The following is a 27,956-nucleotide window of genomic DNA, read 5'->3' on the forward strand; positions in this document are numbered from 1 at the left end:
GTGTAATTAGAGGCTTTCTTAAACTCTGAAGCATGAGGTTAAATACCTATTACAAAATCTGTTGGCATTAGCCACTGGATATTCCTGTTACTCTCAAATGTCCAATCCATTTCTGAATCTTGCTAAGTTTATGGCTTTGACTACATCTTGTGACAGTGAGTTGCATGGCTTAATTACGTGTTGTCTTTTATCAAGGTTGAATTTCCCACTTTTTAATTCCACTGAATGTCCCCTTGTTCTTGTGTTCATTTGCTAGATCATTCATTATTTTTTTTATATTTTTTTGTCCCTTCTTCTTCATCTCCTTTTTAAAGTAAGCAGTCTCAATCTTTTAAGTTTTCCCATCCCCTAATAATTTTGATTGCCCTATTCTGAATTCCCTCTAGTTCTGAAGTACCCTTTTTGAGATGAGGTGACCAGTTTTGCACACAGTATTGAAGATGAGGCTGCACCATTGATTTATATAATGATATAATATTTTCTGTATTATTCTCCATCCTGTTATTTTAGCATCCTAACATTTTGTTAGCTCTTTTTGACAACAGCTGCACAATGAGTCAAGATCTTCAATGAGTTTTTTCTACAATGACATCCAGGTCCTTTTCTTGAGTTGATACAGTTATCTTAAAACCCTCAAATGTGTGAGTAGTTTTTCCCTCCAGTGAGTATTACTTTGCATTTATCAGCATTGAAATTCATCTGGCATCATGTTACCCATTTACCTGCCTTGGTTAGGTCCCTTTGAAGTTGCTCACAGACCAGTTGCTCTCTAGTCTTGACTAATCTAAGTAATTTTCTTATCTAAATTTTGCTACTTCACTAGTCACTCCCCCCTCGCTCCCCCTTTCCAGGTCATTAGTAAATCTATTAAATACACTAGACCAACCATGGAATTTTGAGGTACCTTGCGGCTAACTTTCTGCCAGGATGAGAAAGGACTGTTTAATCCTGCTCCATCTCCAGTCTCTTAGCCAGTGTTTGAGGTATTAAGATACTTTGCCTCCTCACCCCATGACTATTTAATGTCTTTCGTGGCCTCTGGACAGGGACCTAGTCTAAAGAAATTCTGTCAACTGGTTCTCCTTTATCCGCTACTTTATTGATTATATTCAAATCATTATAATAGATTAGTGAGATGTGAGTTTTCCTTTTGCAGGCACCATGACGGTTAGTCTATCACGTCATTGTCTTCTGATTTTATTTTAATCCTTCTATTTTTAATTTGCATTTCAACCAGTTTAGCAGGTACAGATATGAAAGGTGCAGATTTGTAATTCTCCAGATAATTTCTTTTTAAAATATAGGGACAATGTTGGAGAATAACAATTATCTATTACAGTGGTTAACTGTAGTTAGAGCACATGTTTTTGCTAGCATCTCAGTTCATACTTGAACTCCTTCAGAGCTCTTCTGGGCCTGGTGACTTATTGCTATTTAAAACCAATGGTATAGCAAATACTATATACAGATAAATACTCAAAATCCAGTGTCTGTACATTGAAGTCAGTGGGGTTTATGCCAATGTAACTGAGACTGGATTTTGACCTTATCTGTGGTGGTCTTTCATATTAACTTTTAAAAAAGTGGGAGTTAGAAAAGCATGTGTCTGGTTCAGCATTATCAGCGTATTATACACATACTCGGTGTAGCAGTATTCTATATTGGTGCAGAAGCAAATGGCTTCAGATTTTTAGAAGTTTGATACTCTTATGTTATACATTAGTATAAAATTGTTTAGGGTGTGCTGTCCTGTAACAGCACAAATGCACATAGCAATGGGACTTCTTGTCTGAGTATGGAACAAATCTTACTGTCCTTACAGAAGAATCTGTAGTATTGTTCTACCCAGGTAAATCTACAAACTTCTTATGTTAAATTTGCATACACAAGTAAATAAGTGGAGTAGAATCTCTTTGGGTATAAAAAGGGCTGTTTAAAACAGTAACTTATTTTGAGGATCTGGGCCATTGCTCCATATTAAAAAGGGATTTAGGTATTTGAAATCAATGGGAGTTGAGCATCTAAATACTTTTGAGGATTTGGGCCAATGTAACTTCAGGACTGTAATCATTTGCCTATATTTTTCAAACATTGTGAATAGTTAGCCTATGAAAGCCCAGCTTTACTCCAACTGGCCCTGTGACCATCTGATTCAAGCTGTGGTTTGTTCTGAATCTTGTATATTGTTTCGCCATATGTGTAGGTAAATGTAGGGATCAGTTTTGTTAGTCACGTTATGATGATCAATTTCCTGGCAGATAGTGTTAATTTTTTGCATTGTCATTTTCTGTTGGATTGGAGGTTTGAAACTAAAACTGACTAAATTGGGATTTTATTTGTGAATAGAAATTGATTTGGATCTGAGAGCAGTGTGTGTGTATGGTGTGAGTCATTTGCCCACATATCCAACTCTTGAAATTCATTTTGTTAATGATTGCTGGCATCAAAAAGAAGCATTACTTTCTATTGGAATTCTCTCTGTAGTGGTTAGGAGAAAGTGGCATGAGCCTGTTTGGAGCATCTATTTGGTGTCTTCCTTTAGGATACCTTAGAAGTTCTGCTTGCAGTTTGCCTCTTATCTAGATGTATATTTCAGGGATGCTTATGGTTTAGATTGCTACTTTGTAGTTCTATCTATTTATTGAAGTTCCTCTTCCAGTTTGGATGGGAGTTGCAATGAGATACTGTCACAGTTGAAGGTATAGTTTTTGAAAACTGACCTTTTCTGGTTTGTAGTATTGGGTCAGTTATTAAAATTCTTTTGTGTCTGAAATCTAAACAGGTGATCTAGCTGAGTCAGTTTATTCTGCTGTCATCCATTTGTGGTATTGTGGGAGAGGCCTGATTTAAAGACAGGCATACTGGGGGTCTCTACTAGTCAGGATAAGAAAGTGTGAAACTTTAAAGTATTTCCAGTTACATATTTACTGTTTTCCTCTTTTCACTATGTATAAAAGAAACCGATGTCGCTGTTGTTGTTTATTATTTGCATCCACAGTCTATTAGACATTGTATCTTCATGTGTGTGGACAGTGCTCACAAGCTAAGAGAAAAGCACAAATTCTTACTGCTTCAGCTAAACTGTGGCCTTGAGTAGAAGAGCTGGGAAGGCTGACTGCTCCATTCATTATTGTGATGTGTATCCATGTGTCTGAAATTCAGTCTGTTGGATTTTTAGGTGAGCTGTCTGCAGTAGCATTTGAAGTTTAGGAGAGCTAGGCCTTACAGTCTGTGCTAGTCCCTTGGCACGCGCCGCTTCCAGCAGCTCCCATTGGCCTGGAGCAGCGAACCGCGGCTACAGGGAGCTGGATCAGCCGAACCTGTGGGCGCGGCAGGTAAACAAACCAGCCCGGCCTGGGAGGGGCTTTCCCTGCACAAGCGGTGGAACAAGTTTGGGAACCACTGAGCTACAGAGTTTGTAGTGAAAAAATTTAAAGCTCAGATTAGGCTATATTCTTGTTTTCCCTGTCTGTGGGATGCTCCATTTAGAGAAAGCTCATTACTGAGTTTAGGTAGTTGGGCATTGCTCCTATTTAGATTATTTTAGTGAGATTTAGGGTTGGTCTGCACTTAAAAGTTACATTGGTATAGCTCTGTCTCTCAGGGGTGTGAAAAATCCACACTGCTGAGAGACGTAGTTAAGTCAATTTAACCCCAGGTGTAAATGGCACTAGACTGATGGAAGAATTCTTCTGTTGACCTAGCTACCATCTCTTGGGGAGGTGGATATGTTACAGCGATGGGAGAATCCCTCCTGTCCCTGTAGCAAATGTCAGATAGATCAGTGCTGCAGCTCTGCCACTGTAGTGGTTCAAGTATGGGAGATTAGTAGTAAAACTATGTCCATAATGACAGTTCAAAAACTAAACTTGATCTTTTGGAAGATCCCCACATTTTTCACAAATATAAAATAGCATGAAATAAAATGAAAAACTCACACTGCAGAGGTGGCTCCTATCCGCCAGGGTTGGGCCTTGTTTTCCATTCTGAGAGCTGTGACCTGGTGCACGTGGTCTTAGCACCTCTCAGGTTTGGCCCTGCTGCCCTTCTATCATCATCACTGGGATGGAGGGGCAGGGCAAATTTGGGAGTGGCATTGTGACCTAGTGCCTGGGGTCACTGTGCCACTCACTCAAATTTGCCCCGGCTGCCTCTCTGTCATAATGAGGGAAGGGTGGCCAGGCCAAACCTGAGCAGTGCTATGACCCTATGTGCCAGGTTGCAATGCCTGGAGTGCGGAGCCAGGTCCAGCACCAAAAGACAGGATCTGTTACTGAGGGGTAAGCATGGGGCAGACTTGCTCTGCAATCAACCACCTCTCCCCCCTCCCCTCCCCATGTGGGTAAAATGGATAAAACAAAATAACACTAAATTCCTGAAAAAAATGAAACAAATATATATAAAGAATAAACCTAATTTTATGAGTTTCTAATGATTGGAACCTAACTCTCTAAGAACTAGCTACTTTCCAAATGTAACCAAAAGGGGGTGGGGGAATGTATCTTTCAATCCATCATCTGTAAGGCAGAGCTGCTACTTGAAACAAAACCAACTGACACAATATAAAGATTCTTTTCCCAGAGACTTTCTAAAAATATATTTCCAGAAGCTTTTGTGTTGCACTGCTGACAACTCTTCTTTGATCTCTGTTAAACTCGCTATTAAAGTGAGAGAGACAACATGGCATATTGAAGCATAATCAAAGTGTAGCTAACATGACACAAAGCTACTAATACAGTACTTGGTTTTGTGTTAAATACCAGTTGTGTTCACAGTAGAAATGAATAATAACTATGAAAATGATTTATGTCTGTTCCTGAACAAAACAGCCCTTTCAGAATCCATTTACTGTAGTTGTAGAATAGACCTAATTCTGCTGCTCACTAATTTCAAAGTATATTATAAGAGAGTTTATGGCAAGAAAATAGTGGTGGAGGAAGAATCCACAGTAGAAGCAGTAGCAGTATCAAATATTCTCCCATGCTATAAATGAAGATAATTGTGGTAATGTTACTGAGTCATAAAGTGCACATATATTTACTGAAGACTTTGTGGTAAATTATATGAGATTATCAAAACTGAATTATTTTCTTCTTTCTATGGTTGTTTAAGAGAAACAACCCTTTTATATTTAAATTGAGAAAGAGAAGAGCTACAAGAGGAAGCTACAAATACAGAAACTCCTCACTTAAAGTTGTCCTGGTTATCGTTGTTTCATTGTTCCGTTGCTGATCAATTAGGGAACATGCTCGTTTAAAGTTGCGCAGTGCTCCCTTGTAATGTAGTTTGGTAGCCGCCTGCTTTGTCCACTGCTTGCAGGAAGAGCAGCCCATTGGAGCGAGCGGGTGGGGGCTTGGAACTAGGGTGCACCAGCAACCCCCCTAGCAGGTTCCCTGTGCAGCAGCTGCCCAGCAGGCTATCAATTGCCGGCAGTTCAGCTGTCCCTCCCCCCACTGCCATGTGCTGCTCCTGCCCTCTGCCTTGGAGCTGCTCCCTGAGCCTCCTGCTTGCTGTGGGGGAGGGAGGAAAGGGGGGGCTCCCTGCTCCTGCACCCTGCTTATTCAATCTTCCGTAGAGCAGAGAGTGCGCGCACACACACACACACACATACACATGGTGTGTGTCTCTGTCTGCTATGCTGTCTCCCCTTCCTTCTGCCTTAGAGTGTGAGGCTACATTAACAACAATGAGTTAACCCTTGAGGGCTAGTTCATCATTTAGCAGTAAGACATTCCCTGGGAAATATCCCACCCTCTGACTGCACCCACCTCACCCAAGCTTCACAATCATCATTGCTGTGTACCAGTATTAAATTGTTTGTTTAAAACGTATACTGTGTGTGTGTGTATGTATGTATATATATATCTGGTGAAAAAAATTTCCCTGGAACCTCCCCCCCCCCATGAATTCTTATGCGGAAATTGGATTCGCTTAACATCGTTTCACATAAAGTCGCATTTTTCAGGAACATAAATACAACGTTAAGTGACGAGTTCCTGTATAGGAGTTTTAGTCCTGGTTCTGATGCTCTTGATGGCAATAAATTAATTTCTTTGGGCCCAGTCTTTTGCGGTGTTCATAGTTTGGGCCCAATATAAAAACCTAGATAGAGGTGCTCTGCACACTCAACTTCCACTGAAGTTGCCACATAGGAAGTACTTGCCACGAGAAGTAGTTGGAGAGACTTCGATGGAACCATATTCTGTGAGAATATGCAGTTACATCAAAATCAAAACCTTGTGTGAAATCAGGTCACTTTCACTGGACCTTTGTTTTGGAAGGTGGTAGGGGAGGGAATGGAAAAAATGTTCCAACAACCTATATTTTCATTTTTTGGAATGAAATGTTTTGATTATTTTGAAATTATTTACATTTCATTTTTTTTGTATTATGCAAAATTCAAAATCAAAATGAAACATTTCAGCATGGTTAAAATGGAACAGTTTGCTCCACCTGAAATTATTTTTTTCCTTCGAATTTTCCTTTGCAGAGAATTTAGAAATTTTAGTTTTGTTCCAATTTGGAATGAAGGCAAATTTTGAAATCTTAAATCCTTCATGAAATGGAATTTTCATTCTCCACACAGCTCTACCCAGCTCTGTGCAGGATTGAGATTCTGTACTCCTCTATAAAATAGGGACAATACCTCCCTACCTACCAGTACAGTTAGCTTTACATTAATAAAGTGTTTTAAGGGTTAAAAGCACTGTCAGTGGCAAATACTTCATTTTTGCTATAACTTAATCTTAATAGATATGAGGGTTGACACTGGGTACATGTTCTGAGAACAGTAATCATTTGAAAGTGGTAATTTCTACTGATTTCTGAATAGCCACCATTTAATTCTGACTACTAATAAATAGTAAAATTACCTGTGGGAATAAGATATGGCCCAAAATGATCTGAAGTCCCCAGTACTCTGGGTTTTTGAAGTTTAATAGCAAAGGGTGTAACTTCATTTTAGGCTCTTAGGGAAGACTTCATTGGTTGATTGATTGATTGTACTAATAGGTGGATTTCAAAATGTTGAACTGAATTTCTTTCAGATGGAAATCAGTGGAGTTGCTGCCACTTACACCAGACCTGAATCCATCTCTTAGGGTTGGCTATCCATATAGGTACCTAAATATCTTTTGAGGATCTGGGTCATAAAACATAAACCACTCAATGGCAGTAATAGTTTTAAAAACATCTTATGAAACAAAATATATTGTGTGCTGCCATGGAAGCATACAGTTTTACACCCTATGCTTATATATATCTTTAAAGTGGAAATGTGAATTACATTGACAGTCCCTTTAAAAATTACTTTAATTTGGTTCATATCATACATCAAATTACTAAATCCAAAAAGATTCTTGAGTGTAATGTTACTTAAACATTATTATAATATCCTAGCTCTATACAAAGCTTCTGGATGTTAAAATGATTAACAGTCGGGATTATTAACTCTACTGTTAGGGTTCCTGCTTTGCCTGAAATGAGTAGGGACTCTTTTGCTGGTTTGTTACACTAAAATATGAAGTCTTCCTTGTTTTAGCTGGAAGAGTCATTTTGTGGGCTTGAAAACCAGCAGGATTATGACATCATGTGAGACAAGAGACTGAAATGTGACCAGTTGAAAGGAGATGTTTTTTTTTTTTTTTCTTTTTAATAGCTAGAAACCCTAAAAGCTTTCTCTGTGAAATATTCCGCACAGGTATTGTTGATTCCTATAATTTTTTTCTTTGCAAATCTTATAATATTTAGCCTTTCCCTCAGTACTACTGTTTGAGTTAACTGGAAATTGTACTCTGGTGTCCCAAATGACTTGCAGTTTGCCTTTGGAACAAAGTGCCTGCTGCTCAGATTCCTCTGCCCACGTGAGATACTACGTCATTTCTTGTGCGACTGCCTCAAATTACCTGTGATGAGTCGACATACTTGAGCCAGAGTCCTGTGCTTTAGAAATGTGGGAGGCTGTTGGCAAATGGTACTTCATGAAAGATTTTTAACACAGGTGTTTTGGATAGAGGAAGGTGGTTAGGGTGGATAACTGTGGGTAGGGCCATCCTTAGGATTTATGGGGCTCTACACAGTATTATTAAACTGGTGCCCCATGCCTGATGGCAGCCTGGGCTCGCAGCCCAGTGGGGGAGGGATGAGGCAGAAAGGATACCGAGCTGCCCAGCCCACCTCATGGTGGCGGAGAGTCACAGTTCCCTGCAGAGATGCCCGTACCCTCTCCCTCATGTAGAATGCACAGCACCAGTGCATTCGGCTCTGTGAATATGGCCCCTGCCTAAGGAGACTGCAGTGCACGCTGGGTGTGCACTCTCCCCTGCTGTCATGGGCAGTGGGTGAAGCTGCCGCTTGGGGAGGCTAGCTCCACAGTCCACCTCTTCTGCCTATGGCCCTGCCCATACTCCACCCCTGCTCCACCCCAGGCCATGCCCCACTCTGTCCAGGCCCCATCCTCTCCCCACTGTCTCCCTCCTCTCCTCCCTCCCCCTCCCTACTCACCCCCTTCCAGACAAATCCCTGAACCCAAATGAAGCAAATGACATTTGAAAAAAAACATGCTTCTGCAATTTCATTTCTAAAGAAAATGGAGCATGTTTTCCACTGCATGCCAGATGGTGAAGACTGGACATGCAGAAGGTACCTAATTAAAAGCACTAAATTTGCGAATAAAAAATGTCAGTCACGGGTTTTTTGATACACCCTGAAGTTTGTCAGAGATTTATTTGCAAAAACTTTGTAGTAAGGTCAAGTCAGCTGTCCTGCTGATTATACAACATTAAATATTATGGAATACTTGATGCAGCTCTTCTCTGTTTTACATTTTCTGAATCAGTATTTCTAAGATGATTTTATATTTTAAATGTACTCTTAAGACTTCATAAAGTAATCATTCCAGATTACTACATATTTAACTCACTGAAACAAAGACATTATTTTAAATTAATCAGTCACAGAGGTTTAGTGTGTTCATAACAATGTTCATTGCTTTTAGAAAAAGGAAACACTAATTTACTTTGTGTGATCTCCATAACAATAGATATGTTTTTATGAAATTTCACCAACTTTAAAAAATATGTTTCCAAAGGTTTTAGGGATAACGCAGGATTTTGTATCTTACAAAGGTGCTGATTTTGCTGGAGGGTTCTCTTAAAACTAGTTCATCAAATAGTCAGAAATAAAGAAAGGGAAACTGCTTTGTCCAGCTATCTGGGAAAAAAGGGGTGTTGTCCCTTTAAGGGCTCTCTTCAACAGGGGGGTGAAGGGGAAAAGGGGATGAACAGGAAGACTTTGGAAGCAAGTTTTTTGTACTATAGTAATTAAAATTAAAATGTCTATTTTAGATAAGGGTGGTCTTTTGGAGGATTTATTTAAAAAACTATGTCTGAAGATCCGAGCATTTTAGGCTAAAGATGAATACTCAGATTGTGCATTTAAAAATCTATGCAAGGATTTTTTTAGAGATGTGATTTTACAATCTTCAGCAACACGCTAATGAAACATTTTTAAAGCAAATTTAAACTAAGGTCCTGTAGACTAACATGTTCTGAGAAAATATTACAGGAATGCACAACTGTTTTTGTCAGTAAATTCAGAAACTAACAGTATATACCTGGGGGTTGGCAAATGCCTGTTAAATGGCTTCATTATCATATTAATTGCTCTTTAACAGTTTCAGTGTTGTGCTAATAGGTCTGGCAGGCTGGAAGACGCTTTCACTGTTAAGTTACTAGATCCCTCTGGAGGAAGACTCACCAGGCTGCAGCAGCTAGTTGTGGGAGCCTGCAGGAAGGGTCAGAACAGAGATAGGAAGAGGCGGTAGGGTGGACACTCAGATCAAATTTTTGGGTGCCCTACAAAGCTGCATATGCTGCATATTCCTAAGGAAGGCCCTGCTTGTGGGGATGGTTGGCATTGTTTAATTTTATTTTTTGGTTGGATAATTTTGGTTTTATGGGTGGGGAATGGCTGGTTGGTGGTATGGTATTCTTAAGACCTGTATTGCATTTTAAATATTTGTCAGAGGCACTTAAAGATCTGGATAGATGCTTTTTATGTTGTGTATAAAATGGAAAATAAATAAAAATACATTAGGGCTGTTCCTGTAGAATGGCTATATTTTGATTACTAGCTACTAGAGCAATGTATAAAACATTCAGTTGGTGACTACTTGGAGGATGAAGGGGCGATCACTTGCAATCAGTGTGGATTTTTCATGAACAAATACCAAACCAGCTTGATTTCCTTCTAGCTACCTTATCAAAGTTTGGTGGATAAGGGGAATGCAGTGGATGTAGTATACCTGGGCTTCAGCAAGGCTTTTGACAGTCCCATATGACGTCCTCTGGGAGGAGCATGGACTGATCGCATTATGGGTAAGGGGGGCCATGACAGAAAGTTTGAGGACCACTGGATTGAGCATCTGCACTCATTTGTAACCCCAGGTTAGGAATGGTTGAACCCTAGGTCCCAACCTGGGGCTACAGCATCTACACTGCTGTGCAGGCCCGAGTTCAACCACCTGGTGCACTGTTTACACTGGCTCTTTACTGCGCTGAAACTTGCTGCACTCGGGGTGTGTTTTTTCACACCCCCTGAGCAAGAAAATTGCGGCGCTGTAAATTACCAGTGTAGGCAAGCCCTTAAGTTAGTGCTTGGCCGCTTTGTATCTGTTTTCTTTTTTAAATACACTGGTGTCTCAGGTTTGGTAGTGCTTTGAAAACTGACTGGGATCTGCAGGAGGAAAGCTCCATGATTAAACACATGGGATGGTAATCGCATGAAAGTGAGAGGCTTGGGTGGGACTGCAGGTAACTTGGCTCTCAAAGCCCGATGCGTCTTTTGTAAATGGGTTAAAAGGTATGTCCCTGCTTTTGGCCTGTTGAGATTTAGGTATGGATTTTTTTGTTTTTGTTTTTTTGCTGTCATTTTGCATTTTAACTGAATCAAAGTCCTTAGGTACCGCTGGTGCAGGAGGACTGTCAACGGTGACATGTGATTGCTGAGAAGGTAAATCAAAGTGTAAGTGCTTGTTTATTGGGTTTTATGAAGCTGATATCCTGTGCAAGTATTTTCATTAATGAAAATGTCAGGTTCAGTTTGCACAACTCATGTGTGAGCCAGTAGTAAATGAAAGAACAGGAGGACTTGTGGCACCTTAGAGACTAACAAATTTATTAGAGCATAAACTTCTGTGGACTACAGCCCACTTTATCGGATGCATAGAATGGAACATCTATTAAGAAGATATATATACGCACACACATACAGAGAAGGTGGAAATTGCCATACAAACTGTAAGAGGCTAATTAAGATGAACTATTAACAGGAGGAAAAAACTTTTGTAGTGATAATCAAGATGGCTCATTTAGACAGTTGATGGGAAGGTGTGAGGATACTTAACATGGGGAAATAGATTCAATATGTGTAATGACCCAGCCACTCCCAGTCTCTATTCAAACCCAAGTTAATGGTATCTAGTTTGCATATTAATTCAAGCTCAGCAGTTTCTCATTGGAGTCTGTTTTTGAAGCTTTTCTGTTGCAAAATTGCCACCCTTAAGTCTTTTACTGGGTGGCCAGAGAGGTTGACGTGTTCTCCTACCGGTTTTTAAATGTTATGATTCCTGATGTCAGATTTGTGTCCATTTATTCTTTTGTGTAGAGACTGTTTGGCCAATGTACATGGCAGAGGGGCATAGCTGGCACATGACGGCATATATCATTTTGGTAGATGTGCAGGTGAATGAGCCCCAGATGGCGTGGCTAATGTGATTAGGTCCTATGATGGTGTCACTTGAATAAATATGTGGACAGAGTTGGCATCGAACTTTGTTGCAAGGGGTTAGTGTTTTTGTTGTGTTGTGTGTGGTTGCTGGAGAGTATTTGCTTCAGGTTGGGCACTGTCTGTAAGCGAGGACTGGTCTGTCTCCCAAGGTCTGTGAGAGTGAGGGATCATTTTTCAGGATAGGTTGTAGATCTTTGATGATATGCTGGAGAGGTTTTAGTTGGGGGCTGAAGGTGACGGCTAGTGGCGTTCTGTTATTTTCTTTGGTGGGCCTGTCCTGTAGTAGGTGACTTCTGGGTACTCTTCTGGCTCTGTCAGTCTGTTTTTTCACTTCAGCAGGTGGGTATTGTAGTTTTAAGAATGCTTGATAGAGATCTTGTAGGTGTTTGTCTGAGAGATTGGAGCAAATGCGGTTGTATCATAGAGATTGGCTGTAGACAATGGATCGTGTGGTGTGTCATGGATGGAAGCTGGAGTCACGTAGCTAAGTATAGTGGTCAGTAGGTTTCCAGTCTAGGGTGGTGACCATCACTTATTAGCACAGTAGTGTCCAGGAAATGGACCGCTTGTATGGATTGGTCTAGGCTGAGGTTGATAGTGGGATGGAAAGTGTTGAAATCATGGTGGAATTCCTCAAGGGCTTCTTTTCCATGGGTCCAGATGATGAAGATGCCCTCAGTGTAGCCCAGGTAGAGCAGGGGCGTTAGGGGATGAGAGATAAGGAAGCGTTGTTCTATGTCAGCCATAAAAATGTTGGCATGCGGGTACCCATAGCAGTGCCGCTGAGTTGAAGGTATATATTGTCCCCAAATGTGAAATAGTTATGGGTGAAGACAAAGTCACAGTAAATGTGGTAAATGAGTCACAGTAAATGGTACATGAGGCATTGTACAGATATTGCTGAGCAGACAAAAGGGATGGATGTTACATCTCTGTACAATAGGTGGGGGTGCACATTTGCCCAATATCCTTATAAATGCACCTATTGAACTTGATAACCTCCTTCCCTCCCTGTAATGTGCAAGATCTGTTTAATCTTGCTCTCCAACAAACAGCAGGATTTGCATTGATGTAACATTCTTAGCACTGGATTGCAGCTTAGATAGTATAGGATTTGAGAAGTAACAAAACTCTGCTGCAAACTACTCATAAATAAGTCTATGATTCTGTCAGGTAGGTCACGGATTCCTGGGGCAGGTCTGCAGCAGGTGTCAGCCCTGTGGCTGCTGGACCAGTAGCTGCTGGAAAAGCTGACCAACAGCTAACCCAGCTACGGGGCCTCTGGGGCTGGAGCAGCTGCAAGCCCCAACAATGCGCTCTTTGTTCCTGCCCCACCCAGGGTATTTTTAGTAAAAGTAAAGGCCAAATCATGGGCTCCAAGGAATTTGTTTATTGCCCCGCTACTTGTCCCTGACTTTTACTAAAAATGCCCGTGACCGAATCATAGCCTTATTCATAAGACACCACCTGAAATCATTGGAGTGAAAATACGAATTCTGCAGGGATACATTTCCTTATTTCAAAGGCCATCCTTTGTGAAAAAGGAGGGTGTGTGTGTGTATAAAAATGACTTTCTTTTATGTTGCACATTATGCTCATTTATGACAACAGTGCCAGCCTCTGCCTTGTTTGTTCATTTCTCCTCCAATCCTTTGTGTGTGGTGCACCATGCTGCCCTTACTCCTGGAATGCCTTGGTGGAGTTGGTGTGCTGGGCTTACTAACCTCCCCTCATTCAGATGCCTCCTCAAGATGCACTAGTATTGTGAGCCATACAAGAAACTGGCCAACAAAAGACCCTTTAAAATTTTATTTTATACTTTAAAAAGCACTTAGGTACTCACATAATTCTAGTTTTTTCTCTGCAGGCATTCGTTATTCTGGTAATCTTTTCATGGAGTTATGTCTGAAATTAGATTGTTTACAATCTTTGGTCATGTCTTCTCTGTACATTTTTTTTTTAGGCACTGTAATTATTAACGATAACTTAGTGATTCTAATCTAATGTAGAACCTTCCAGATAAAAATAAATAAATACAATAGAATAAATATGTATTGCAGTTCAGGTGTGGGTTGCCAACCCTGCAGGATTGCCAGATTAATCTTTTTAATTGAAGATTGTCATGTGATGAAACCTCCAGGAATACGTCCAACCAAAATTGGCAACTCTAGTTCAGATTAATGATGTGGGTCACTGTTGTGACTCAGGAGACCTGGGTTCCAGTTGGAAGAGAGTCTATCTTGTCTCTTAGGGAATGAATTTAAAAGAGAAACAAACATGGTATGCAGCAATTTTCCGAATGACTAGTGTACTATTAGCTGCTCTGGAGAAGCAGGAGGCTGCTGTGTACTTGAGGAACATTGCTGCTGTCAGCCAGGGAAGGGTGAGACTGACAGTGAGCTCCTTATGCAAAATCTCAAAAGATGCAACTGTAGGCACAATCCACTCACCTTTCATAGGGCTAGCCAAGCAGGGGAACAGAAATAAATAGTGGATTAAATTTGCCTGGCCAACTTAAAATTATATAAAGTATGAAAGAAGCATAGACATTCTTTGGGGTTTTTTGTTTCATATTTAAAGAGCGTTCTTATTGCAAAAATTATGTTGGACTATGAATTTAAAAGGTCCTACTATATTTTAGGAATCATAACAAGAAGAGAACCCATATTTTGTATTTTTGTTTCTATATTGTAAGGTAACTGCCTTTTTCCAGAGCCTATTTGGTTTGTGGTTACTTAAGATTCAAGCTAGGTGAGATTGACTTGTTTTGTTTTTTAAAGCCCAAGTGGTTTTTGGTAACTTTGAAGGTATGGGGTTACATTTTCCACCTAGTTTTAACTGGTTCTCCAGTTTTATACTTTCACGTTTTTGGCTGAAGTTATTTCACTTATGTCTAAGCATGATTATTGATAGACCATGGTAATGCCCGAGGTGTGCTGAGCCCTTTCCAAATACTGAGGAAGACACATTGCCTGTCCCAAAGAGTGTTCAATCCTAAAAACACAGACAGATGAAGGCCGGAGAAAGAGATGTAGCACACAAGCCAATAAGGCAGGTGATTACAGTTACAAGTTTGGAGGCTGCTTTTTTAAAATTTAAAACACATTTCCTTACTCCTAAATCTCTTTAATCAATTCAGCGTTCTCCTCTTTCTGCCATGCCAGTTCTCAATTTCAAATTCTTTAACCTCTTGAAGGGAAACAGGCACAGAGCAAGTTCTGGTGTGGGTTGAGGCTCTGCATATGGGGTGTTTGTGCTGGCTGGAGCCACATTAGTCCAGGGCTCCCTCACCCCCGCCTCCCAGTAGAGGGACACAGAGTGTAGGTCTAATCCTGCAGTATTTACTGAGGTAGAAACTCTCATTGTTAACTCCTGTGGGGGTTTTGCTTGCAAGATCAGACCTAATGTACTAAGTACCCCATAAATGCTAAGTATTACTTGGTTATTGTGGGTATTTAGCACACGTTTCTAAGTTGATGGACTATTGTATAAAGATAACGTGCAAAGAAATAGAACAACTTTGTGAACTGACAAATATAAAGCCATTTTCAGGCTTTGGATATATGTCAGAAAAGCCTAATGCAGCAGTTCTCAAACTTCATTGCACCGCGACCCTCTTTTGACAACAAAAATTACTTTCCCCAGGAGGGGGTACTGAAGCCTGAGTCCACCCATGCAGGGAGGCCAAAGCCCGAGCCCCATTGCTCCTGGTGGGCAAGCTGGCCAAAGCTGAAACCCAAGGGCTGTAGCCCTGGGCAGGGGGTCTGTAAGCTGAGCCCAGCTGCCCAGGACTGAAGATCTTGGGTTTCAGCTTCAGCCCCAGGTGATGGAGCTTGGGCTTTGGCCCTGGGCCCCAGCAAGTCTAACACTAGCCCTGACGACTCCATTAAAATGGAGTTGTGACCCACTTTGGGGTCCTGACCCACAGTCTGAGAAGCACTGGCCTAAAGGGTCTCTGTTATATGGTATAAAGCTCTAATGGCCTTTTGGTTTTTGTATATCAGACTTCTTAAATTTATAAGAACCCTCTCTGCAGCGAGAACAGCTACTTTTAACAGCTGGTGCCCAACTATTGAGGCCACGAATAGTGATTTCAGTGATAAATATTGGCTTTCCCAGGATGTGTAGAAGGCAAAAGAAGTCTCTTCCTCTCGGAGCACTCTCACAGGAGGAAGCCAGAATACAGACCCAACCCCCTGATGAGCTAAGGTGTGTGGCTGATCAACACAACCGTTTTCCTCAGCCCCAAAAGGGGATAAAGCAGCATGTTGCTGCAGCCTGTTCTGGAGGAGTGTGTTGAGCTTTCTCAGGGAGACTTTACTTTTGTTCTTCCTTAGTGTAAAATTAAGTTATTTTAGACTCAGGATCCATGCTTTGTGCTAATGAGCCACTTGATTATCTTCAGAAAACTTAAAATCTCACCTGGAAACCCTGAGTGTCAATAACTCAGCAGATTATGAATTTCTCATTTTATAGCTTTTTGGCTCTAACACCTCAGTGTGTGACATTTTGAAAAGTTCAAAATAATTTTAGAAGTAAATATTTAATTTTATATTTGATTTTAAATAAATATTCATATGGAGAACTGTTCCACGGATAGTTCCCTATTATGCATTGATTTTGGAGGTGGTGTTTCTTCTCCCCTCTCCCCCCGCACTTTGTTTATTATGAATATCTTTTGGCAAAAGGACAAAGCATATTCTACAATATTGCATAAATTATATCATCTGAAAGTCAAATAGCTTCTGCACCAACTGTACTTGCTGCACCTTAGCAACGAAGAGCAAAATCTGTTGCCACATGAAGACAGTCTGGAATTCAGGACAATGCTCTTTGTATCTTAGGTACAATTATGCAACAGTAACATTTCATTTGTTACAAACTGCATATATCTGCATACATAAACTTCTTGTTTTGACAGACACAGTAGCAAATATTCAAGTTTGAACATGGGTACAGAGATATCTAATAACATATAGCAATTATTTCCCCTCCCCCGCCTCGCTTTGCATTTGGAATAAATGCAGAAATTACTACCTTTTAATGTTCCCTGTTAAAGAGGGTGTGTCATGAAGATGCAACAAAGCTTCATTTCATAATTCATTTCATAAAACCCTACCGGCCTGCAGTGAAATGGAAATTCTCTAATTATTTTGACTATTTGCTATGGATTTTTTTTTTGTGGCTAATTATTTACAACTCCAGGAAACTATATTAATTAAAACCACAACTGGCTGACAATTTTATTAGTTTTTAGCATTATAATGGCATTAACAGTTTCATGATTTGATACGAGAGAGGCAAATCTGACTGGAATATAAAAAATCAAAGTAATTATTCTTCACAGGAGAATAGGTATTCTTGTTTTGATTCAATTTTTGTGTGTGTGGAGGGTAATGGGGGGTGGTTGCGGATGTCAGAGGGGATACCTATTTTCTAGAAGGGCCTGAGGGAAAGTAAGTAAATAATCCTCCTGGATTTTTTTTTTATTTTTATTTTTTAAGTCGACAATACTATGGTTAAACTTAAAGGGAAGGGAAGGGTAAAAGGGAAAAGTAGCTTTAATATTTATTTGAATTTGGAAGTGAATTTTGGTTCAGCCATACCTGTGACTCTCTTTTGTTTGTTATCCATGAATGTCTGAATGCTAGAGGATGAAGATCTGTGAAAGTGAATTTTTAAGTTTGAATGCTCAAATGTTTGCTGATAGTGAATCTTGAATTTATTTATTCCATTGCAACAACACTAGCAATTTCTGTTGTTTGGATAGTTGCAGAAGTCATCCAGTCAGGGAGCAGAAACAATATTGCTGTCAACTAGACTTAGCTATGCAGTATGAGTTTTGAAGTTTGAATATTCAAAATGAACCATTTTCACACTATTTCTATCTGGGGGAAATGGGTTCTGATCGAGCACAGCACTTAAGCACATGCTTAATTTTAAACATTGGGACACAACACAAGTGATGTGCTGGATGAGGGCAATAATGCCGTAAACCCACAAACACTTATGCACATGCTTAACTTTGCACATGTGAATAGTCCTGGGACTGTTTGTGTGTAAAGTTAAGTATGTGCATGTTTGTAGCATCAGGGCATTATTTTCAAATAATGAATAAATTTGCATATTTTGCAAATTGTTCGTGAACAAAAGTGATCAAATAATTTTCAGTTAATAATTAAATTATCAGTTCTATTTTTCCTTTTGTAATTGTAGAGCCAGTTAACCCCTCCTCCCCAGTACTGTTTTTAACCTTCTCATTGTATTCCTTTTAAAAAGGGAGAAAATTTTATTTATGCCTTTTCTTATTTGTTTGAGATCTAAAAAAGGCTTTGATTTGAAAAGAAATGCCTCCCCGCTTGTGTTTACCTCTAAAAATATTAAAAATATAAAGTTTTTTTTCTTCCTTATATTTGCTGGAGGACATCATGGAGGACTTGAACATGTGAGTGAGAGCCTTATGAGCTATCAGGAGAAAGGACAAGAGTGTTTGAGCCTTAAACTCAGGTTTTGTGCACACCAGGGAAATGTCTGAAAAATTCTCTGCTGTTGCTAATGCAAGTTCAGCTATTTGGTGTTAGCTACATTGGGAGCATTAGTGTAGACAGGTTGCTGGCTATTACCACTGGATTAAGCTTTGATTTAACAAAGCATTTAGTAAATTGTGGCATTAAGAACCATGATGCTTAGCAAAAAGAAAAGGAGTACTTGTGGCACTTTTCTGAGGTTTGTTCTGAGCAGTGCAAGAATATATGGTGGTTAAATTGTCACTGGGAAGTCCTGCCATTATTACTAGAGCAGGGCAAACATTTTTGCATGAATAATGAAAACACTGAACAATGCAGTTTTGGTTGTCCCAAAACTGTTTGGGAATTTAACATGAATTTGCAGAATAGCTTTGGTCAATTCTTTGCATGCCCCCTAGCTTGGGTATAATTAGCAGTGTAAACTATGAGGCTCTGCTTAGGCAAGTAAAGCCATATCAGAACCTTTGGGTATATATGTATCTTACCTGGCTCTCTACACATCCAAGTAGTGCCTCTGTGACCAGGTGCCTGGATAGGCCACACTGAGAGTGCTTACTCAGGGCAAACTGCGAGGAGTAGGGCAGACAATTCCTGAAACTGGTGGTTTAATCAAGAATTAGTTTCACCAAACGAGTAGCAAACAGCTTCTGTAATACCACTCTGGCTACCAAGAAGCCAAATATAGTCCCCTTCAAGCATTCCAGCTCTTGACCCCGATCTAGACAGCCAATTCTAATATAGTGAGTGGATACTGAAAACCAGATTCACCATATGTTACGTCCACCAGTCCCAAAGGACCAGACACTGATCCCCAGGTCAATATGAGTTACAGATCTTACCCAATAATCATGCAGATGCCAATCCTTTAGTACCTAAAACTAAAGGTTTTAATAATAAAAGGAAAAGGAGAAAGAGAGTTGCAGTGGTTAAAAGATCAATATACATACAGATATGTGAAAAGTCCTTATGGTGAGGCTGCTGACTAGTAAAAATCTTTCTGGAATCAATTTAAAAGGTCACAGTCCAGTAGGCAGGTGTAGAGTTTGTTCCAATTCTTCTGAGAATTCCAGGTTATTCCAAATAATTATTTGGAAGATCTCAGTCTGATGATTTATACTTTTCCCTTTTCAAAATTTAAGCAGACTAGAGATGTTAGAATCAGGCTGTGTTCTTTTTCTTTATAGCCCTTTAGCAAGCTGATAAGGCTCTTGACAGCAATTGTCACAGCAGGACCTTTCCCCGATGAAGAATAGGCAGTGCAGAATGTTGCTTTGAAGCTAATCTTCTATTCCCATGCATACACAGGTACGCTAGCTGTATTCATTAGCATAAGGCAATTAGCCATTCAAACTGTCAAAACAGTTCACACATAGTTTACTATGTGGAATTACAAGTTTCGAGGAGAGATGAGGACAATAATATTACTACACCACAAGTCCCAACTAAATGGTAATATCCCCTTTTGATCTCTGAGTCAACAGAATACAGTAATGAAACATTATTAGACTGGAGCAGGATTAGCATCTACAAGCTAATTAGATCACATTGTTAAACTTCTAACAAGATATAGGTAAACACAGACAAGTATACTTAGCATCTACCCTTGATTTCTGTTACTACAAATAAATGAGTTATTGATTGCTGGTCTATAACATCTCTTTGAAATTCACATACAAGTAGATGGTCTTGATTACACTTCAGTGCCTCTTGTAAGTGGTTATGGGTCATACCCAAGTTGACTAGTCTGTCAGTGTCACAGCCACCCCCATCTATACTACTATTTTAGCAGGGTAGTGTCCGGCTGTCTCCCCACTACCAATGTGAGAACCTGCAGGGCTAGAAGCTGGGACCATGGGAGTTCTGGGCTACTGACGTCTCCACATCACCACAGGAGGCTTAGACCGAAGCTGGGCTCAGCAGGAAGTTTTTTTAGCAGGGCCTTCCTTGTGTGGCTGCTCCTCTAAGCCCACTGTTTGGCTGGCATGACAGTGAGTTGTCTGAGCAACAACACAGACTGTCCTCCTGTCTTGCTGCAGACCTTGTGCATGAGAGATCCCAGACTCTGGCTTCTGACCCTGCCTGTCTCCTTCGGTTTATGTTAGACTCTGACCTCCTGGTAACCGGACCCTGCCTGCCTGACTCCCGGTTTGCTGTCTGGCCTCTCTAGTACCAGATTTGCCTGACTCCCAGCTCCCACTCTGACCACTAGGACTGACTGCTCACAACCTGGTCACGACAGCCAGAGTCTGCCAGAGGACTGCCAGAGCTTCCCTGTTGCTGGGAAAGGCTCCAGCAGCTCTTTGTGGTGGGGAAAGGCTCTGGCAGGAGAGAGACAGTGGGGAAAGACTCCAGCAGCTCCTCCTTGCTAGAGACTTTTACTCTTTCATATTGCTACACACCATAGTGTGGACACAGCATGCTGTTCATTGTGGCATTTAGTTGCTTGTGTGGTTCCTCTATCCTACATGCTGCTGCTAGTGTAGACAAGGCTTCAGTGTCTCCTGCTGAAACTGTTCTGCTTTTCACAAATAAACAGTCATTAGAGCAGGGACTGACCCTGGATCTCCCACATACAGATGAGTGCCCTAATAACCAGGTTATGGAGTCATTCTCATTCTCTCTGGCCCAATGACCGTAGATAGTCACTTTGAATCTAGCCCTCTAGAAATGCCTGAAAAAAAGTCCATTTGGGGTCAAGCGAAACCTGTTTCATTTGACCCAAAACAGGTGGCTTGATTTGTTGAAATTTTTCAGTGTTTTCTGTTTTGGTTTGACCTGAATTGATTTTTTTCCCAAACCTGAAGAAGAGCTCCATATGGCTCAAAAGCTTGTCTCTCTCATGAAGAGAAGTTGATCCAATAAAAGAGATTACCTCACCCACCTTGTCTCCCTAACAAACCAAAAAGAGTTATTTTCCCACTCTGATTACCACCAGTGGAGCTGCACTGGTGTTAGCAATGGTGGAATATCTTTCAGTGAGGGGGAAAAATGAGCTAGAGTAGACCTAGCTAATGTGAACAGACAAATGGCTCCTGCCTAGAGATGAGCCCAAATCAAAACCCCATGTCTAAATACATACACATTTTGGTTCAGCTCCAAATTGTGTAGCTCAGTTACATCAAAATATGGAGCAGGATCCGTTAATATATCTCTGCAACTTTTCCAGAAGATACATGAGAATTACCATAGTGGATCAAGCCATCACTCTTATCAAGTCTGGTACCCTTCCAGCTATGATGGTATAATACTTGCTGATTCAAAGGAAGATACACATCCCCTCATAAGTCACCTTGCTTGTTGAGCAGTACTGTATACCTGTGGCAGGGGAATTTCTTCCCAACTCCTACAGCAATCAGATTGTGCTCTGAAACAAGATTCTTACCCTTATCTGTAGTTATACATGTAAAAATAATGGCTTAGACCCTCAGTTGGTGTAAACTGGCATTGCTCCACTGTCTTCAGTGGAGTGATGCTGTTTTATACTAGTTGAGAATCTGGCTCATTTTTATTAGTCATCAAGCTAGCCAACCCTCTTAAAAAATCCAGCTTCAGTAAGACTATCTGATCTCCTCTGGTAGTGAATTCCAGAAGCTGACTACATGCTGCATAAAGAAGTATTTCCTTCTGTTTGTTTAAAATTACTGTCAGGTAATTTAATCAAGTTTTTCCTGTGCTTGTAACACCAGCAAGAAAACAAAGGACTTTCCATGTTTCCTATACCCTTTGTAATCTTAAAATACATCCCTGAAATCCCCTCTATTTATTCTCCATTTTGGGCTAAACCTTTACTAAATATAACCATATCATGGGAATATACAGTATTTCTCAAAAGCTTGTGGAAGGAGGGGTGGTGGTTCAGGGCTTTAAAAGGGATTTGTTTTCTTTCTGGCAAAAGGTAGGGGACATGTCTGGGTTGACCCTCTTTCTCTCCTGGATCCAGTACTAACAACCATACTATTTGTATTTAACTGTTGCGTACATTAAAAAACAAAAAAGATTTTCTCAAAGTAGACTTGCAAAATATGAAACTTATGCTGATATTTATTATATATATATAAAACCTGCTATAAAAAAGAAAGATATTTAGATTGCAAATTCAAGTACTTGAAGATTAGCAAACACCAGAATTAGGTCTTTAGTTGCACAATCTTATACAGTTTTTCCCACAGGACCCCCAATCTAACAGGACAGGCAGCACTCAGAGAGCAAGACAGCTTTTAAATACTTCTTATCCTCATGATTCAATGCATGGCCCAACAGCCAACACCTTACTTATGGCATATCATCTAAACTTAGCTTTGAATATAGAATTATGCATTTCCTCTGATGTTTTACTATGGTGGTCATCACCAGAGTCTGAATGCTTGACAAACATTAACAGATCTATCTGGTAGGGTAGCTGCGAAGATAAGAATATTGTATCCCAATTTTACAAAGAGGGAGACTGAGACAAAGACAAGTGACTTGCCAGATGTCACACATTCCGAATTAGAATTCTGTACTCTCTGATGCTCAACCTTGTGTTCATTCCTTCTGACAGTAAGGTGGTGAAGTCAGAGGAGCTGAAAATCCCATTGACTTCTGTTGCAGTTGTGAATTCTCCACACTTCTGGAAATTGGACCTGAGTTTTTCTCACACTGAACACCCAGACAATGAGGATTGCACAATTAGTGGCCCCCTGCCAAAATTCGGTGGTAGAAAATCTGTGGCAGAGCCAGGGAACTCAGTTCTGCTGGGTGGTCTTTTATTGCCTTATCTAAATGTTCATATTTGTCTTCAGGCTTTCACCTCGTTCTCTACACACCGTCCAACTTCTAGATTAAATGAGGCAGAGATCTTGCAGATAACAGCTTTGCTCACTACACAATTGTGACTCATTAACACTGTCCATCCTGTGCATTGAATGAGGCTGAGTTCTTCTGAAAAAAAAAAATCAAATATGAACATTAGTATTGCTAACTCAGACATTCAAAAATCAGGAGTCAGGCCTCCCCAAAACACCATGATATTTAAAAATAAATTAATTGCCTTTTTTTGCTTGCCTTTAAAGGGCATTCAGGTAATTAAAGTTTTTCCTCTATTATCAAAAGCACTAGAAATGTCTGTTTGTTTTTTTTTTTTTTTAAATGAAAGCTGAGATTCTCACCTAATCATGCTGGATGAACTCTGGGGTTTTAAGGAAGACTCGTGATGAAATTGTTAGAGTTGGCAACTCTAAAGAAAGATAGGGTATGAAACAAACTTTAGTTAAACAAAGTGCTTAACTGATAACCCATACCACCTTTGTTAGGACTCTCTGAATTTTGGTTGCTTAACTAAAGAAAAAGGACTTTAGAGTTAAAATGTATTGTTTTATTAACTATCCTTAGCAACAGCAACTAATATAGGATATGAGAAGGTAAAAATAATATTGAACTATGATGTTTCTAACAAACTAGTAGATTGGTCAGTACAATAACCATCCAGGTTTTCAGAATCAAGTAACACAACCACAACAGAAAATAACACTTAAAAGCAATCACTAAAGTAAACTTCTTAGCTTTTTGACTGAGTCCCTCAGAATAGAGCCTCACTTGTGCCAATCAGTTCTTAACTCTGGTGGTGTTAATACAGCCGGAAAACAAAGCAAAGGAATAAGAGATTTTGGTCAATTACTTATATGGCAATTCACCAGGGTCATCTTCCTAAGGGATCTACAGTAGTCAACCCTTTAAACCTACTTTGCCACAAATTATATTAGCCTGAGGATCTGATTAACACTCCTATCTAACACACTGCTACATTTATGACAAAATTTATATACTAAGTGCAGTTCAAGAGGCTTGCGTACTTGGTCTTGTTTTAGGTCTGTGTACATCTAGAACTTGTAAGGCAGTATGAAACTATTAACTATGGTAAACACTTGTGTGACGTTTCACAATCTTAGTTAACAACGAAAACAACGAGGAGTTCGGTGGCACCTTAAAGACCAACAGATTTATTTGGGCATAAGCTTTTCTGGGTAAAAACTCACTTCTTCAGATGCATGGAGTGAAAATTACAGATACAGGTATAAATATATATTTGCACATGAAGAGAAGGGAGTTACCTTACAAGTGGAGAACCAGTGTTGACAAGGCCAATTCAGTCAGGGTGTATGTGGTCCACTCCCAGTAGTTGATGAGGAGGTGTCAATATCAGAAGAAGGAAAGGTTTCAGAGTAACAGCCGTGTTAGTCTGTATTCGCAAAAAGAAAAGGAGTACTTGTGGCACCTTAGAGACTAACCAATTTATTTGAGTATAAGCTTTCGTGAGCTACAGCTCACTTCATCGGATGCATACTGTGGAAAGTGTAGAAGATCTTTTAATATACACACAAAGCATGAAAAAATACCTCCTCCCACCCCACTCTCCTGCTGGTAATAGCTTATCTAAAGTGATCACTCTCCTTACAATGTGTATGATAATCAAGTTGGGCCATTTCCAGCACAAATCCAGGTTCTCTCACCCCCCGCCCCCTCCACACACAAACCCACTCTCCTGCTGGTAATAGCTTATCTAAAGTGACCACTCTCCTTACAATGTGTATGATAATCAAGGTGGGCCATTTCCAGCACAAATCCAGGGTTTAACAAGAACGTCTGAGGAGGGGGCGGGGTAGGAAAAAACAAGGGGAAATAGGTTACCTTGCATAATGACGTAGCCACTCCCAGTCTCTATTCAAGCCTAAGTTAATTGTATCCAATTTGCAAATGAATTCCAATTCAACAGTTTCTCGCTGGAGTCTGGATTTGAAGTTTTTTTGTTTTAAGATAGCGACCTTCATGTCTGTGATTGCGTGACCAGAGAGATTGAAGTGTTCTCCGACTGGTTTATGAATGTTATAATTCTTGACATCTGATTTGTGTCCATTTATTCTTTTACGTAGAGACTGTCCAGTTTGACCAGTGTACATGGCAGAGGGGCATTGCTGGCACATGATGGCATATATCACATTGGTGGATGTGCAGGTGAACGAGCCTCTGATGGTGTGGCTGATGTTATTAGGCCCTGTGATGGTGTCCCCATAATAAATAGGTGGGCACAGTTGGCAATGGGCTTTGTTGCAAAGATAGGTTCCTGGGTTAGTGGTTCTGTTGTGTGGTATGTGGTTGCTTGTGAGTATTTGCTTCAGGCTGGGGGGCTGTCTGTAGGCAAGGACTGGCCTGTCTCCCAAAATTTGTGAGAGTGTTGGGTCATCCTTCAGGATAGGTGTCACCTTCAGCCCCCAACTAAAACCCCTCCAACGCATTATTAAGGATCTACAACCTATCCTGAAGGGCCCACCTCTTACGCTTCCTGTCCCTCCTCTCTGCTTCCAGCGCAGGGGGCAGAGCTGGCTTGGCTCCACCCACCAGGGAGAATGCAATGGTCCCTCCATCTCAGGCTCAGAGGGAGGCCATTCTGCCTCACTATAGTTACATTTCTGATTATTCCTTGTGTTCTTAGAAATGCACTATTTTGTTTTAGTCCCTTTCATTTACTGCTGTTTTCAGCACAAGTCTATTACACTACCTTGGTAGCATAAACATGCTTGATTGTAAATATTAGCCTTACTTCTTCATTTTGTCACTAAACTAAAAGAAATCAATGTGAACACTTCTTTCCTTAGCAGGATTGTCCATGAGGTAAAGTTTACCTCAAGTTTACAATATTCCTCTCTTTTATACATCATTGATTCATTCTGGTTCCCTATTTTCCCACGACTGTATCTGGCAACGTAATATCACAGTGTTTGATAGCTGTTTTTAAAATTCATTCACAAACAGGGTAAAAAGGGAAGTATCTTTGGTTTCACCAACAGTACACTCTTGTGAAATGCTGCAGAAATTCGGAGTTTCCTCAGACTCTTTGGAAAGTCTCTGAAGAAACCTTGCTGTTTAGATTTAAAGGTTTTTATTCTCACCTTTTAAAAGCCTTGACGTCTGGGCAATTCTTAAATAGCAGTAACTCATATTTTTGAGGCCCTATTCATTGCACAACACTGTCTGGCATTTCCTAACTTTCAGGTGTTTGACTTTTGCAACCTACAAAATTTTGTCTTTGCATTGTTTTTCTTTCTTAGTTTTTTGTTTTTAAGAAAAAGGTGGATGGGAGAGATGCACTGCTAGGGCTGTGTGCTGGTTTGAGAGGTAGAGGTCTGGTCTGGTCTGGCCCTGCCTTCTCTACTACAGCTGCTTCAGCATCAACTGGGCTGAGTTTCTACTCCACCTGCCTCCCAGTGCTGTGTGCTGAATTGAGGCACCAAGGCAGGTGTGAGCATAAGGCTTTAGAGTGTTCAGTTTTTTTAAATTTTTTTTAAATTTTTGACTTGTTGACAAAATGAATATATGCAGCACAAACTGTAGATGGGAAACAGAAACTTTACCTGCGTAAAACTCGGCAATATCTGCACAACATTTAATGGGACTAGCAAAATGCATCTCTATCACCTTGCTTGTTTACAGTTTTCCGTGGAACGAAAGGAATTAGCCATCTATATACTCTATATGAGTTTCTTGTTGCCCTTCTCTAAACTCTGCAATATCCTCTTTGAGATGGGGTAATCAGCACTGCGTACTGTGCTCTAGATGAGGGGACGCTATTGATTTACTAGGTGGATAGTCAGTTTAGCACTCTGGAGGCATATGAGGAGTTTAAAATTTTCCCACCAATGTGCATTACTTTGTATATATCAACAATGAACTTCATTTGCCTTCATGTTGTCCCTTCAACTAGTTAGTTTAGGTCTCTCTTGAATTTCATCATAGTCCACTCTGGTCCTGAATAACCTAAATAATTTTTATCCTCTGCGTTGTACTACCTCACTGCTCACCTCCCTTTTCAGATCATTAAAAAATACTGGACCTACTGTAGGTCTTTATGATGTGAACAGATGTGCACAAGTGACTAGAATGAGGCCACACAGGATACCTCTGGTGATTTATAAATGATTGTAACCCATGTTTCAACAGATAAATGACCTACCTTTCTCTTACTCCTATTTTTGGTTACAGATAATGACTTTATCAATCTATCTTTTACAGAATTTGTCCAGACGAATTTCAAATCCATATCTGGAAAACCCTTCAAACAAGGTATTTTTAAAACTTCATTTTAATTCCACATGCTAAAAGACTTAGTGGGAAGAATTATTTTTTTGTTTCATTTGCTTAATCCTAACTTTTGAGTAGTTTATGAATATAGCCTCCAGTTAGAGCCACTTGTACAATTTTTGGCTTGTCTACATTAGAAAACTTTTGCCAATATAGATAAATATGTTTAACTACTGTGGTGTAAACCCAGATGTAGACTTACATCACACCAGTTTTAACCATATTTATACCAGTTTAACTTAATTCGGTAACAATTTGTGTATTTAAGTGTTCTAACTTTCTGTATCTAGATAAAAAAGCAATCTCTCTTTTCATTTTAGATTTATGGAGAGAGTTCTTCATGTGCTGGGAGAGCTCTCAGGAATATTTTTACAGTTCAAGCTTCTGACCTGATTAAAGACAGAGTGTACCTTACAGGAATTTGCAGGTAACAAAATTAATTTGCTCTAATTAACTTGCATTATTTTTCTGCAGGTTGGATACAAATCAATGATTTAAAAAAATCGGTTTTTTTAAATTTAAATTGGA

At 40.0% G+C, this 27,956-nt stretch overlaps 1 protein-coding gene across 3 annotated transcripts in view; it reads left to right on the forward strand.

Annotated features, from left to right (window-relative positions):
- The window catches only part of RAPGEF5 (Rap guanine nucleotide exchange factor 5), a 219,318-nt gene that overhangs the window by 11,837 nt on the left and 179,525 nt on the right, over positions 1–27,956 (forward strand). For all 3 annotated transcript variants that reach the window (XM_073333743.1, XM_073333740.2, XM_073333742.2), the window contains exons 2-3: positions 27,360–27,410; positions 27,749–27,855. In XM_073333743.1, coding sequence (XP_073189844.1) covers positions 27,360–27,410; positions 27,749–27,855 — 158 coding nt within the window. The remainder of the gene's footprint in view (positions 1–27,359; positions 27,411–27,748; positions 27,856–27,956) is intronic.

Source organism: Lepidochelys kempii, chromosome 2 (assembly GCF_965140285.1).
Source record: "Lepidochelys kempii isolate rLepKem1 chromosome 2, rLepKem1.hap1, whole genome shotgun sequence".
NCBI classification, from domain to species: domain Eukaryota; kingdom Metazoa; phylum Chordata; order Testudines; family Cheloniidae; genus Lepidochelys; species Lepidochelys kempii.